The sequence below is a fragment of the Lithobates pipiens genome, unplaced genomic scaffold, assembly GCF_037356315.1.
Source record: "Lithobates pipiens isolate NorthernLeopardFrog02 unplaced genomic scaffold, aLitPip1_a1.2 Scaffold_13, whole genome shotgun sequence".
NCBI lineage: Eukaryota > Metazoa > Chordata > Amphibia > Anura > Ranidae > Lithobates > Lithobates pipiens.
In genome coordinates this window covers 178,246,011-178,259,802 of record NW_027507718.1, presented here as the reverse complement: position 1 = coordinate 178,259,802, position 13,792 = coordinate 178,246,011, and the positions used below count along the sequence as shown (strand labels likewise).

Below are 13,792 nucleotides of genomic sequence, written 5' to 3'. Positions count from 1 at the left end.
ATTTTAAAAAGGTACTCACTCATCAAAAAGATGGTATGTCTCCACACGTTCAGCTTGTAATTCATAAAACCTTTTTAAGAGGAGATTAAAATCATTGTCGGTCTACAAGAAAAAGCAACAAATAATACATTAAATAATGTTATTTGCATGCCATCTACCCTTACTGACTGCTAGATCACTGCATTCAAGTAGGGGTTTTACAGACACCGCATCTAATTCTTACCATACATGGTACAATATTAACAAAGGCAGGCAATGAAATAGTCCACTTAAGTTCTTTTTGCTCATTTGATTCAAGACCCTTCTTAGTGGCAAAAATGCATATTTTGCTTGTTTGAGAACTCCATTGAGAAGTACAGTGTTACTTGAACTGTATTCCAGGATTTGCTTGTCTTCAGCTGAGAGAACTTGCAAGGATTTAAAACTTTACATAAATTCTCAGAATGTTTCATTAAAGGTATTAACGTTATATGATTTGAATACCATACCTTAGAGGTAATAATTATTATTGTAAAAAAAATATTTTTTTCTGTTTCTTTTCTGGGCCTCCCCATCTCTAGGCGTATCATGCTTCTTAGTACTCACACTACTTTGATGTTGTAGGGCAGGGATATGCAATTAGCGGACCTCCAGCTGTTGCAGAACTACAAGTCCCATGAGGCATAGCAAGACTTAAGCATGACATCCAGAGGCAGAGCATAATGGGACTTGTAGTTTTGCAACAGGTGGAAGTCCGCTAATTCCATATCCCTGTTGTAGGGAATTGATATTAATGTATGTAAAGCACTGCATAAATTGCTGGTGCTATATAAATAAAACAACAATACATAACAATTCCTAAATAATGGCAAGGCAGAAACACTGGTGGCTGCAGTAACCCCACATTTTCCTGTCTAAAATGACATACCTCTACTGTAAAGCTTAACTCCAGGCAGAAATAAAATAAAATTGTACTGCACACAACATACTTAAGGTGGTTCTAAAGTCTAAACTTTTTTTTACCTCAATACATTACCCCTATCCCTAAACACTTACCTGAATCCTTCATTTATTTAGTGCGCTTCAATCTGCTGCCCCACTCACCTTTCTTCCTCTATTCATGGGCTCATGCTGCTGTCAGTCAAATCCTATGAGGAGGGAGCGGGCCTGTGACCAAGCCGCACTGTGTGTGTCTGGGAACACACAGCTCGGCTCTGGACTGTGTCCACACAGGTGTCCCCTCAGCACGTAGCTTGATGAGGAAAAAGGAGCAGAAAGCACCACCGAGGGAATCACATTTTTATTTTAAATGAAAAAAAATGATCATTTACAATCACTATCAAGAACTATGGTAATAATTCAAAATGGCCCTGCATTTACTACACTTTTCTGCAAATGAAATGCTTACTAAGAGCTACCTCCTAAAATCTTCCAAGCAGGCCTGTGCATAACCACCCACCACCACACCCACTTGTGTTTGCTTTTGGAAGATGAAATTCTGCTTAGCCCCATCCATTCTCTCTGAAAAAAGAGGGTCAAAATTAGGTGAATTCAGTAGTGTCATTAAGAGGGGGGTCATGGCCCCCCCAACTTTATAGTGTGCCCCCACCCCCGAATTAAAAGAAACAGACTGGGAGCAGTCTGGAATGCAGGGGACAGGGACAGACTGAACAGCCGCAGCGTTAGCTCCGGCTCCACCTGACTCCACTCCTGGCCACCTTGCTAAAACATCAAGAGCAGTCCGATGAACGGTGGAATGCAGGTGAAGTTGTGAGAGAACTTGTGCTGCTTCCTGTAATGAACGGACCACTCTTGATGTTTTAGCCTTTGTTTTACTATGGAACTTTGTAAACGTGCAAGTGTTTTACTGATTGTATCAAGGCATTCTGCATGTGAACTCTCTCCTGTTCTGTATTGTACAACATTGCAGGAAGAATTACACCTAAGATTCAGCTCACCAGTTGAAGTGGTTTTAAACCCCCTTTAAAAAAAAAAAAAGAAAAAGAAAAAAACACCTGCAAGACAAAGGCATAATGAGCTAGTATGCATAGCATACTAGCTCATTATGCAATACTCACCTGAGATCGAAGCCCTCGCTGCGATGCCCGTACACCACTCCGGTGGCCGACATCACTCCCAGGGCTTCCGGGTATCGTGGCTCCGGTGCTGTGATTGGTCAGAGCCATGATGACATCACTCCTGCACATGCGCACAGTAACAGCACAGTCACTGAAGCAACGGCACGTACGTGCTTCAGTTTGTGTCAGTGCGCATGTGCCGATGACATCGGTATATGCAAATACAGGGGGATAGCCCCTAAACCGTGCAGGTTTAGGAGATATCCTGGGTAGCTACAGGTAAGCCTTAGTATAGGCTTATCTGTAGCACAAAGTGGTCTGTGTCCTTTCACACTGGGGCAAAAGCAGCGTCGGCGGTAAAGCGGCGCTATTTTTAGCTCCGTTTTAGCGGCGGTATGCGGCCACTAGCGGGGCGGTTTTAACCCCCGCTAGCGGCCGAAAAAGGGATAAAGCCACACTGGCCCATTGATTTGAATGGGTAGGAGCGGTATAGGAGCTGTGAATACACCGCTCCAAAGATGCGGCTAGCAGGACTTTTTTTTACTGTCCTGCTAGCGTACTGCTCCAGTGTGAAAGCCTGAGGGGCTGTTTTTTTTCAGGTGCTATTTTTAGCGCTGTAGCGCCTGAAAAACACCCAGTGTGAAAGGGGCCCAAGGCCCCTTTCACACTGGGGTGGAAGTGGCGTCGGCAGTAAAGCGGCACTATTTTTCGCGCCGATTTACTGTAGTTTTAACGGCGATATTCGCCTGCTAGCGGGGCAGTTTTAACCACTGCTAGCGGCCGAAAAAGGGTTATAGCCACGCTGCCCCATTGATTTCAATAGGTAGGAGTGGTTTAGGAGCTGTGAATACACCGCTCTGTGAATACACCAGCACACCATGGTACTTTCACTGGCCATATGCTTGGTCTTTTTTTTATCAATATTTGCATTTATTATTGCTCACTTATTTTCATTGTTGTGCACTACTGTGTATTAGGTTTTTGCATTTAGGTTTGTTTGCGCTGTGGTATATTTACCCATTCTCACCCATTCTTCTTATAGCCTACCTAGGCCATCTTTCTGTGAGGAACAATTATTTTTCTCACATGAAAATATATAAAATATTTCTAAAAATGTGAGGGATGTACTCACTTCTGTGAGATAATGTATCTAAATTGTGTTTTATAGTTGGTCCCTTACTTTTGTGCCCTCCCCCCCCCCCCCCCAAAATATGAAAGCTGGAGACTCCACTGGGTGAATTACATAATTTTGTTTTGCTACTGAGTTACTGTGAGACAGCAAATAAACAGAAGCCTACAGATGTATTCTAGATTGCTGATCTAACCTGGAAGAATTAAAATATATACTCGGATAAATTTGCCTAGTTGAATAGAGAATACACTGAAAATGAAAAACAAGTGTTTTAAATTTTGTAATTAAAGCCAGTGATAGACGGGTCGAAGATTCGAACCGTGTATGGGCAGTCTGAACGTACCCAAGTTGATCAATCAATAAACTTGAGTACAACCAGCCTGCTAGATTTTACATGCGATTATCTCTAGTGGCTGTTATAGCCGCTAACAGTACTTTGTGTTCTCCCAACGGGGTGGGGGAAGCTGTGGTTGCAGGAAATAAATGCACTCCATCTATGGGTGGCTTTAGGATTACCTTAAACATTCTAGTGAGATAGTATAAGAAATAGGCTATTTGTATAACTGACATGCTAATAGTGTGTTTAATAAGGCAATAGAATAGATAGTATAACTAGACCAATCCTTAAGCCTGGTAGGCAGTAACAGGTTTTTTTTCCATTCTGACAGCTCAGGTTGAAGCTGCTGTACTAATGACTTTAGTACAGCGATCTCCCCTGCTGAGCTGTTGTGTTCTTACAGGGGGAGAGAGCTGATCAGGAGCCAGTCAGCTGCTGGTTCCCCAGCATTCTCAGCTGGCTTCTGTCGGACCGACTGACACACACGGTCCGAATGTCGGCTGATGTCTCCTGACATTCGACCATGTGTATCGGGCTTAAAACAAGTCCTTCAGTGACAAAATGCACTGAGCCAAGGCCAAAACTGGAAGTAAAACGCTACTGTTTTATCTGTGGCAAAGCCAGGGAAATAGCGTTTTTTACTAAGAGGATATCTACAGTGCTTTTAGGCACACTACAAAATGTGCTGATTGTAAAAAAAAATTTAACTAAAAACAAATTTTCACTAAGCTAGGCTCAACCCCAGTCTTTCCTGTAGTGATGGATCACGCGTTGGCCCTGGAATCACTGAAAACATATTCTCACATCAAGATTCCACCCAGGTGAATCCTTTTCTGCTCATGCTTTCTTTTTCTTCCTCCCAATCAAGTGCCCCACTTGACTCCCTACTCTCCTATTGCCACTTTTTACCATAGTGGACATCTCGTTTTTATACTATCCCACCCTATTCCTATAAGGCTCTAGAACTTTCGATACAGCCCCTTTGATTTCAACCCTGACAACATTGCATCATTACTATGATGCCAATGGGGCACTGGAACCATATAAGCAAGATAAGCTCCTTCACTGCTGTATGCTAAAATATTACTTATTGTAAACGGCTGAACGCCCTTCACTACATGTTCTTGATGTATATGCCAATATTAGCAACTGTTGTTGAATTGGAACCTGACTCTTTGCTTGTTTCTCTGTAAACCTCTAAAACTGTAATAAAAATGTAACTGGATATGCACTTTAGATGTTATTTTAAAAGAGAATATTGTGACAAACGTGGGTGTCAGATCCCTGTCCTCCTCGACGAAGTATCGACCAACCTCACACCACACTGTCACTTACGTACACAATGCCTCTCTCAGCTGCGCCTAGCACAAATATTTTCCAGCTTGCGGGACCACAATCTAGGTGCCAACAGCTTAAGAGCAATTGTCACTGGGCTAATTACGCAATTAAACATTTAACTGCCACCACTGACGTTTGTTTAGAAAGGGTCAGGGCCTCCATCAATTTAGCAATACCAATTATAATTTTAGAATAAGCATCTGCAACACACACTGCCACCACAGACAGGTCTGCTCAGAGGCCTTACTCTAAAACAGTAGCGCTCTTTAAGAGGCAGGTTCGTTTATAGCTTGCATTAAGAGCTTTAACCACTTAACAACCGCCCATTGCCGATTAACGGCTTCAGGGCGGTTGTTTAACTCTGAGAGGCTGTTAATTAACGGCCTCCCAGAATTCTGCTCTCGCGCGCCCCCTGGGGCGCGCACTCGAGAGCATCCGTGACCGCCGGGTCCACAGGACCCGGCGCATCACGAATCACGGTAAACGGCCGCTCAGCGCGGCCGTTTACCACGTGATCGCTCCGTCAAATGACTGAGTGATCACTTGTAAACAAACCGGCGTCATGTTATGACGCCGGTTCCTCCCTCCCCCTCTCTGTACCGATCGGTACAGCGGAGGGGGAAGAGATCGGTGTCAGCAGCGATGTGGGCTGCATCTGCAGTGCCCACATCGCTGCGCACCGAAATTTAACCCCTCAATTCCCTGCCAACACTCTGCAATAGCCTGCCATTACTCTGCAATACCCCCATTACTCTGCATTACCCTGCAGCACTCTGCATTACCCTGCAGCACTCTGCATTACCCTGCAGCACTCTGCATTACCCTGCAGCACTCTGCATTACCCTGCATTACCCTGCAGCACTCTGCATTACCCTGCAGCACTCTGCATTACCCTGCAGCACTCTGCAGCACTCTGCATTACCCTGCAGCACTCTGCAGCACTCTGCATTACCCTGCAGCACTCTGCATTACCCTGCATTACCCTGCAGCACTCTGCATTACCCTGCAGCACTCTGCATTACCCTGCAGCACTCTGCAGCACTCTGCATTACCCTGCAGCACTCTGCATTACCCTGCAGCACTCTGCATTACCCTGCAGCACTCTGCATTACCCTGCAGCACTCTGCATTACCCTGCATTGCCCTGCAACGCTCCGCAATGCCCTGCAACGCTCCGCAACGCCCTGCAACGCTCCGCAACGCCCTGCAACGCTCCGCAACGCCCTGCAACGCTCCGCAACGCCCTGCAACGCCCTGCAACGCTCCGCAACGCCCTGCAACGCTCCGCAACACCTTGCAACACTCCGCAATACCCTGCAACACCCGCCAATACCCTGCAACACCCGCCAATACCCTGCAACACCCGCCAATACCCTGCAACACTCTGCAATGCTCTGCAACACTCTGCAATGCTCTGCAACACCCGCTAATACTCTGCAACACTCTGCAATGCTCTGCAACACCCGCCAATACCCTACAATGCAATACTCTGCAACGCCATACTCTGAGATACCCAGCCATAGTCGGTGATACCCTGCAATACCCAGCCATAGACATCCCCCCCTCCCGCCGCCCTCCGGTGCTTCTATCGAATCGCTAATACGATCAAAGACAATCTTTTTTTTTCAGGCTTCCCAGCTTAGAGGTGAGATGCGGGGTCTTATTGACCCCACATCTCACTGTAAAGAGGACCTGTCATGCCATATTCCTATTACAAGGGATGTTTACATTCCTTGTAATAGGAATAAAAGTGATCAAAAAAATTTTTTTTGGGGAAAAAAAATGTCAAACTAAAATAAATAAAGTAAAATGAACAATAAAAAAAAATGTTTTTTTTTTTTAAAGCGCCCCTGTCCCCATGTGCTCGCATGCAGAAGCGAACGCATACGTAAGTCCCGCCCACATATGAAAACGGTGTTCAAACCACACATGTGAGGTATCGCTGCGAACGTTAGAGCGAGAGCAATAATTCTAGCCCTAGACCTCCTCTGTAACTCAAAACATATAACCAGTAAAAAAAAAATTTAATTGTCGCCTATGGGGATTTTTAAGTAGCGACGTTTGGCGCCATTCCACGAGCGTGTGCAATTTTGAAGAGTGACATATTAGGTATCTATTTACTCAGCGTAACTTCATCTTTCACATTATGGAAAAATTGGGCTAACTTTACTGTTTTTTTTTTTTTTTTTAAGCACAAAACTTTTTTTTCCAAAAAAAAGCATTCGAAAAGTTACTGCGCAAATACCGTGCGAGATAAAAAGTTGCAAAGACCACCATTGTATTCTCCAGGGTGTTTGCTAAAAAAAACATATATATAATGTTTTGGAGTTCTATGTAATTTTCTAGCAAATAAATGATGATTTTTACATGTAGGAGAGAAATGTCAGAATTGTCCTGGATGCTCCAGAACACCTGATGGCGCTCCCTGCATTTTGGGCCTCTGTATGTGGCCACACTGTGTAAAAGTCTCACACATGTGGTATCGCCATACTCGGGAGTAATAGCAGAATGTGTTTTGGGGTGTAATTTGTGGTATGCATATGCTGTGTGTGAGAAATAACCTGATAATATGACAATTTTGTGAAAAAAAATAAAAAAGGAAAAAAAATCCTGATTTTGCAAAGAATTGTGGGAAAAAATGACAACTTCAAAAAACTCATCATGCCTCTTACTAAATACCTTGGAATGTCTTCTTTCCAAAAAGGGGTAATTTGGGGGGTATTTGTACTTTTCTGGCATGTTAGGGTCTCAAGAATTGAAATAGGCCATCAGTACTTCAGGTGTGATCAATTTTCAGATATTGGCACCATAGCTTGTGGACTCTATAACTTTCACAAAGACCAAATAATATCCACCAATTTGTACTTATTTTTACCAAAGATATGTAGTAGTATAAATTTTGGCCAAAATTTATGAAGAAAAAATTACTAATCTGCTAAATTTTCTAACAGAAACAAAGAAAAATTCATTTTTTTACAGAATTTTCGGTATTTTTTCCTTTATAGCACAAAAAATAAAAAACCCAGCGGTGATTAAATACCACCAAAAGAAAGCTCTATTTGTGTGAAAAAAAGGACAAAAATTTCATATAGGTCCAGTGTTGCATGACTGAGTAATTGTCATTCAAAATGCGAGAGCACCGAAAGCTGAAAATTGGTCTGGTTATTAAGGGTGTTTAAGTGCCCAGTGGTCAAGTGGTTAAAGACAAAGTTAACACTTTCCACCATAAGGGTTTATTATGAAAAGGTCAAAGTTGGTGCAAATAAACATTTACAGAAAAAATATGTTTTTAAAAGATAAATATACAAAGAAATAAGGTAGAATTGGGGAGGAAGAATATTTGCAATTAATGTCAGAGGGTTGATCAGAGTTCGGTCGATGAGCTGGGTAATCGGTTCTCAAAGTTGGCAGATGTTCCTGCTTGGATGGTAAAAGGAGAACTGCCCATGCCCTTTTCTGTCAGATCAAAGGGGTGTTGACAGCGACCAATCATCTGGTCATCTTGTTTAGGGGTTGGTTGCTGGGGGGGTGGGTCTACATTCATGACCATGTCCCAGGTACACTTTGTGATACATATTCATATCTCTGCATCTATAGTGTTTATAGACTGCAAATATCAATATTATTGTTCAGCGTGAGATTTCCTTCAAAACAGATATAAACATGCCATGTCTCTACTGTCTAGTTTACGTAGGAGGAATAAGGGGTAACAGTGGTTTCCCATACGACCTGACATAGGGGTTTCTGGACTTGAAATGTTACAAATTAAATATGTCCATAATATGACTGTGCTATTATTACTTTGGAAGTTATGAAACATGCTGAAATTTCATACTTATTCCACTGTTTAAGCTTGATGTGCACTAAAGTATTTACGACCGGTATCTGCTGGTTCTCTGAATTGAGGGGGTGACAGTTTTACGATAGGCCAGGACATCCTGCCAGGCAGACATGAGATGTTTTTACAGGCCTACCCTGTTTCCGCTTTCTCTGTTGAGATAACAGCCCCCTTTGATGTATAAACCTATGAATTCCTAAACACAAGGGAGGAGGGAGGGTGTTCAGATTTTTTCTGTAATGTTACACAGTTAGCCAAGCTGTCATGGCTGCCCTAAGGTTCTAAAACAACATGGCCACTAGCTACAGCTTTTGCAAGATTGTTACAAATATGTATTACTGATATGGATTTAAAAAAAAAAAAAAAAAAAAAAAAAAGTTACCACAACATTTCATATTCCCGATATGTGCCTGCATGAAAAAGTACACTGTTTTCTTTGTATTGATTCCTGAGTCTGAAATCCCTGGTGTTCCTGCCACTGACCACAGTAGGCATGAGAACACATTGTAGTCAGTTTTCTGGCTATGCTGGGGATTCAGCCTGCTATCCACCAATATTTAGACTTTTTTCTGACACATCTCCCTACACAGCCATTTACTGTGTACTGCTGTTTCCCCTCCCCCTGCTCTCTGAGCTCCTTAGGTCTCTGAAAACAGAGGTCATGTGATCATATATAAAAAAGGGGAACAAATGTTTTACAATGTCAAAAAGGACTAGAAGTACTTTAACAGCACTATAAAAGTATAATGATACCCTAATCTATAAAGCAAGGGTTGGATTAGATGATGAAGTACTTGAGCAGTTAAAAGCCAGGTCATCCTGACTTGTTTTTAGGACTTATTTTTCTTTTCCAAGAAGAGACCTATTTTTAATATATATTAGTAGTAGAGCAATGTACCACATTAGCCATCGTTAATACATAAAGTTTGACATTTAGGTGAATATAAAGTTTTAAAACAGTCAGCAGCTTCTACTAAACAAGTTACATGAATAAATAGCCAGCATATTAAAGTGCAAGTCCATGCAAAATCTAAAATCCCTGCATCTATAGACACCAGGGATCTAACACTAACCTCTCTATCCCTGTAAAGCAAAAACGAGTATACATACCTTTTTTTGAAGTCGGGCTGACCCGCTAGCTCTGCAGCAGAGACTGAGGACAATGGTTGTGAAATGACAGGGAAGTGACGTCACCCACAGAGTTACTATGGGGCTTCTATTGTCCTCTGTCTCCTCTGCAACAGACTACACAGTGAAGCCACGGCTAACAGCTCAGCGTGAGATTCGGTCAGATCGGCTTCCAAAAAGGTATGTATACTTTTGCTTTACAGGGATAGAGAGGTTAAGTGTTAGATCCCAGGTGTCTATAGATGCAGGGATTTTAGCATGGACTTCCACATTCATTTAGGAAGCTGATCAACAGGTTCTGGTGAATACACTGGTGGTCTGGAGACTCAGTACTTACTGTACTAGGACTCTAGGCCGGTTTCTTGCTGTGCTCCATTATCCTGCTTTTGTCCCTTCTTGTGCCCTAGATTGCTATATTTGGACTTACTCCTTGTCACTGCACCTTATTTTCATCTTAGGGTCCCGCAAAGTCTCCCTAGATGTATCGTCGTTCTCCTGCCCCACTTGTGTGCTGAAATACCCCAATAAACACCCTGCACTTTGGATCCCACGTGATTCACCTCTGTGAGTGTATGGAGAGCTTTAGGGTGTCCCCACTCCAGATGAAAGAGCAAAAAAGACACCTTAGGACAGCATCATTGTCAATCTGAGAAGGTAGTGCAGGGGTGTCCAAACTTTTTTCAAAGAGGGCCAGATTTGATGACATTCTTTCAACCATTAAAATTAAATGCAAATTAACTATTTTATGCAAAGTTTATTGCAAACGGGACACACGTTGATGAAAAAAAAAAATCCAGAAAGCTGAAATATATGTCAGGAACATTGTAACATACATTACATATTATTGGTATATTATTGGTAGAAGTTCAAAAAATATGAACAGGAACATAACACCAAGTATACATGTCTTGTCCAAATATATTTAGAACTGATTTAGACCAACTGACATTAACTGAGATTTTACAATGTATTCATCTCAATTGAAAAAAAACAAAACAAAAAAAACCTTGCCTGCACACTGCTGTGTGCGGTGAAGAGTTTAATGCCCCGTACACACGAGCGGATTTTCCGTCGGAAAAGGCTTGGATGGTTTTTCTAACGGAATTCCACTCAAGCTTGGCTTGCATACACACGGTCACACAAAAGTTTGCTGAACTTTCCACCGTCAAGAACACGGTGACGTACAACACTACGACGTGCTGAGAAAATGAAGTTCAATGCTTCCGAGCATTCGTCGAATTGTTTCCAAAGAATTTTGCGTGTTGGAATTTGTACAGATGATCGGAATTTCCGATCGGAACTTTTTCCGACCGAAAAATTTAGAACCTTTTCTCAATCTTTTGCTGGCGGGAATTCGGCCAGCAAAAGTCTTATGGAGCATACACACGGTCACATTTTTCAACCAAAATCTCTCATCAGTCTTTTGCTGGCCGAATTTTCTACCGTAAGGATGAGCTTGGGCGTGTTATTTGGAAAATAGAGATAGAGAGATATATATATATATATCTCTATCTTTTGTGTGGCCCCAACGAATCCCAGAGCGCCGCTCAGGACTAAGGATAAGCTTGGGCATGTTCACAACTCCATGTGCCTGAGCCCACCGGGAAGCTGACAGCGTACAACACCAATCACAGGCACTGGGACATTTCCTGATCTCTGCATGAGGACTGAGAAATGTCTCAGTGTCTGTGATTAATGATGCGTGCCGTCAGCTTCTTGGTGGGCACGGGTACGTGGAGTTGTCAACACACCCGACCTCATCCTTAGTGGGGCTCAGATATTCCTTGGGGGCCACAAGAAATTGGGGGCTTTAAATGCCAAGAGGCTGCGTATATGTGGCCCTATGTAAACACATTACTGTGCTGAGTGTGTGCTCCCTGTGCACACCCAGTGCATTAACCAGCAGGTGCCAGAAAGCTACCAATGCATACTTGTGATTGGCAGTCACATGATTAGAAAGGTACCAATCACAGCGGTCACATGATTGAAATGCCTGTCTTCACCTCCCAGCATTTAGAACCTCTCCTCTGCTGGGAGGAGGAAAGGGTTTTTTGTTTTTTTAGGACAAAGGTTTTACATACATAAATAAAAGCTGACCATTGTAAGCCATCAGTGGTAAATTGTTTGTCTCAACCCTCTAACTGACACTTTGGCTTGGACAGCTTGATCTTGACACTTTACCTCCAAACTTTCTATTTTTACTTATGAAATAAAGTTACATTTTACTGATAATGATCCTAATAACTTTTACTTTTCATTCCCCTGTCTTGCTTGCCAATAGAGATGCAGTACTTTACATATTCACTAGCTAACATACACATGATGGTGATGTTGCGGTTTTAAAAAAAAAAATTATCACAGCTATGTGCAGTCACTAAGCAGCATGTCCCACACCAATATCCCATTTAACAGTGAGTAATTCTAGCTTTCCCTGTGGATTTTGGTCATTAACCACGGAAGAAATTTACCCCCTTCCTGACCAGAGCACTTTTTGTGATTTGGCACTGCGTCGCTTTAACTGACAATTGTGTGACGTGGCTCCCAAACAAAATTGACGTCCTTTTTTTCCCACAAATAGAGCTTTCTTTTGGTGGTATTTGATCACCCCTGCGGTTTTTATTTTTTGTGGTATAAACAAGAAAAGGATTGTCAATTTTGAAAAAAAAAAAAAAAACGCATTCTTTTTTTTACATTTTGCTATAATAAATATATATGTATTCTTCTACATATTTTTGGAAAAAAATTTTTTTTAAATCGCAATAATTATTGGTTTGCGCAAACGTTATAGCATTTTTATAATTATTTTTTTTTTTTTTTAATGACGGCGATCTGTGATTTTTATCGTGACTGAGACAATTTTGACACATTTTTGGGACCATTGTCATTTGTCAGTGCTATACAAAGGCACCGATTCCCTGTGTAAATGACACTGGCAGTGAAGGGGTTAACCACTAGGTGGCAGTGTAGGGGTTAAGCGTGTCCTAGGGGCGTATTAATAATTGTGGGGGGGTGTGGTTGTGTTTTACAGATCACTGATCTCCGCTCCAATCACAGGGTGCAGAGATCAGTGTCACTGTTGCTAGGAAGATGCTTGTTTACTTTAGCATCTCCCCGTTCTTCATCCCCACGGCAATCGAGTCTGCGGGACCCACGACAGGACTCACGGAGCTTCCCGTGGGCAAGCACGCTCCGCCGCCTCTTAAAGAGCAACATACAGGTACGTGATTCAGCCTATACGTACCCTTCTGCCGACGTATATCAGTGTGAGGCGGTCGGGAAGCGGTTAAGAGTGCGATCGGAGTTAGTCGAGTGAAAGCCTGGGTATGGTGATCCCTTTGATTTTAATCCTCCCTGCCAGTGTTAAGTGGTTTGTCTCATCCAAGTAAACTGATGCATTCTGCTGGAGAGAGTTTGAGCTGTGACTTTCTGGCTGGAATACTAGATGAAAAGAGAAGAAAAATGGAAGGAAACTAATGCAGCGTACACCCGACCGGACTTTGAGGGACTAGGTTCGACAGTCTTTCTGACGGACTTTCCAAATGAACGGACTTGGCCACACACAATCACACCAAAGTCCGACGGATTCGAACGTGATGACGTACGACTGAACTAGAATAAGGAAGTTCATTGCCAGTAGTCAATAGCTGCCCTAGCGTCCATTTTTGTCCGTTGGACTAGCATACACACGAACGGATTTCTTGGTCCGGCGGAGTTCTGGTGGAAAAATTTAAAACATGTTCTATTTCTAAAGTCCGATGGATTTTTGCCAAGCAAAGGTCCGATGGAGCCCACACACGATCAAATTGTCCGACGGACTCGAACCTTGCTGTCAAAAAGTCCTAACAGTCATCACATCTAAGAATTGGTAAGCTGTAATATAATAAATGTCTGCTATTGGGTTTATTGCTACTTCAAGATGAATTTGACTTGTGTCTTTAAAAGAACAGAGCAAACGTTTTTAAA

General features: G+C 42.5%; 1 protein-coding gene across 3 annotated transcripts in view; it reads right to left on the bottom strand.

Annotated features, from left to right (window-relative positions):
* The window catches only part of REX1BD (required for excision 1-B domain containing), a 75,840-nt gene that overhangs the window by 44,938 nt on the left and 17,110 nt on the right, over positions 1-13,792 (bottom strand). For all 3 annotated transcript variants that reach the window (XM_077475926.1, XM_077475928.1, XM_077475927.1), the window contains exon 2: positions 20-102. In XM_077475926.1, the coding sequence (XP_077332052.1) occupies positions 20-102 (83 nt within the window). The remainder of the gene's footprint in view (positions 1-19; positions 103-13,792) is intronic.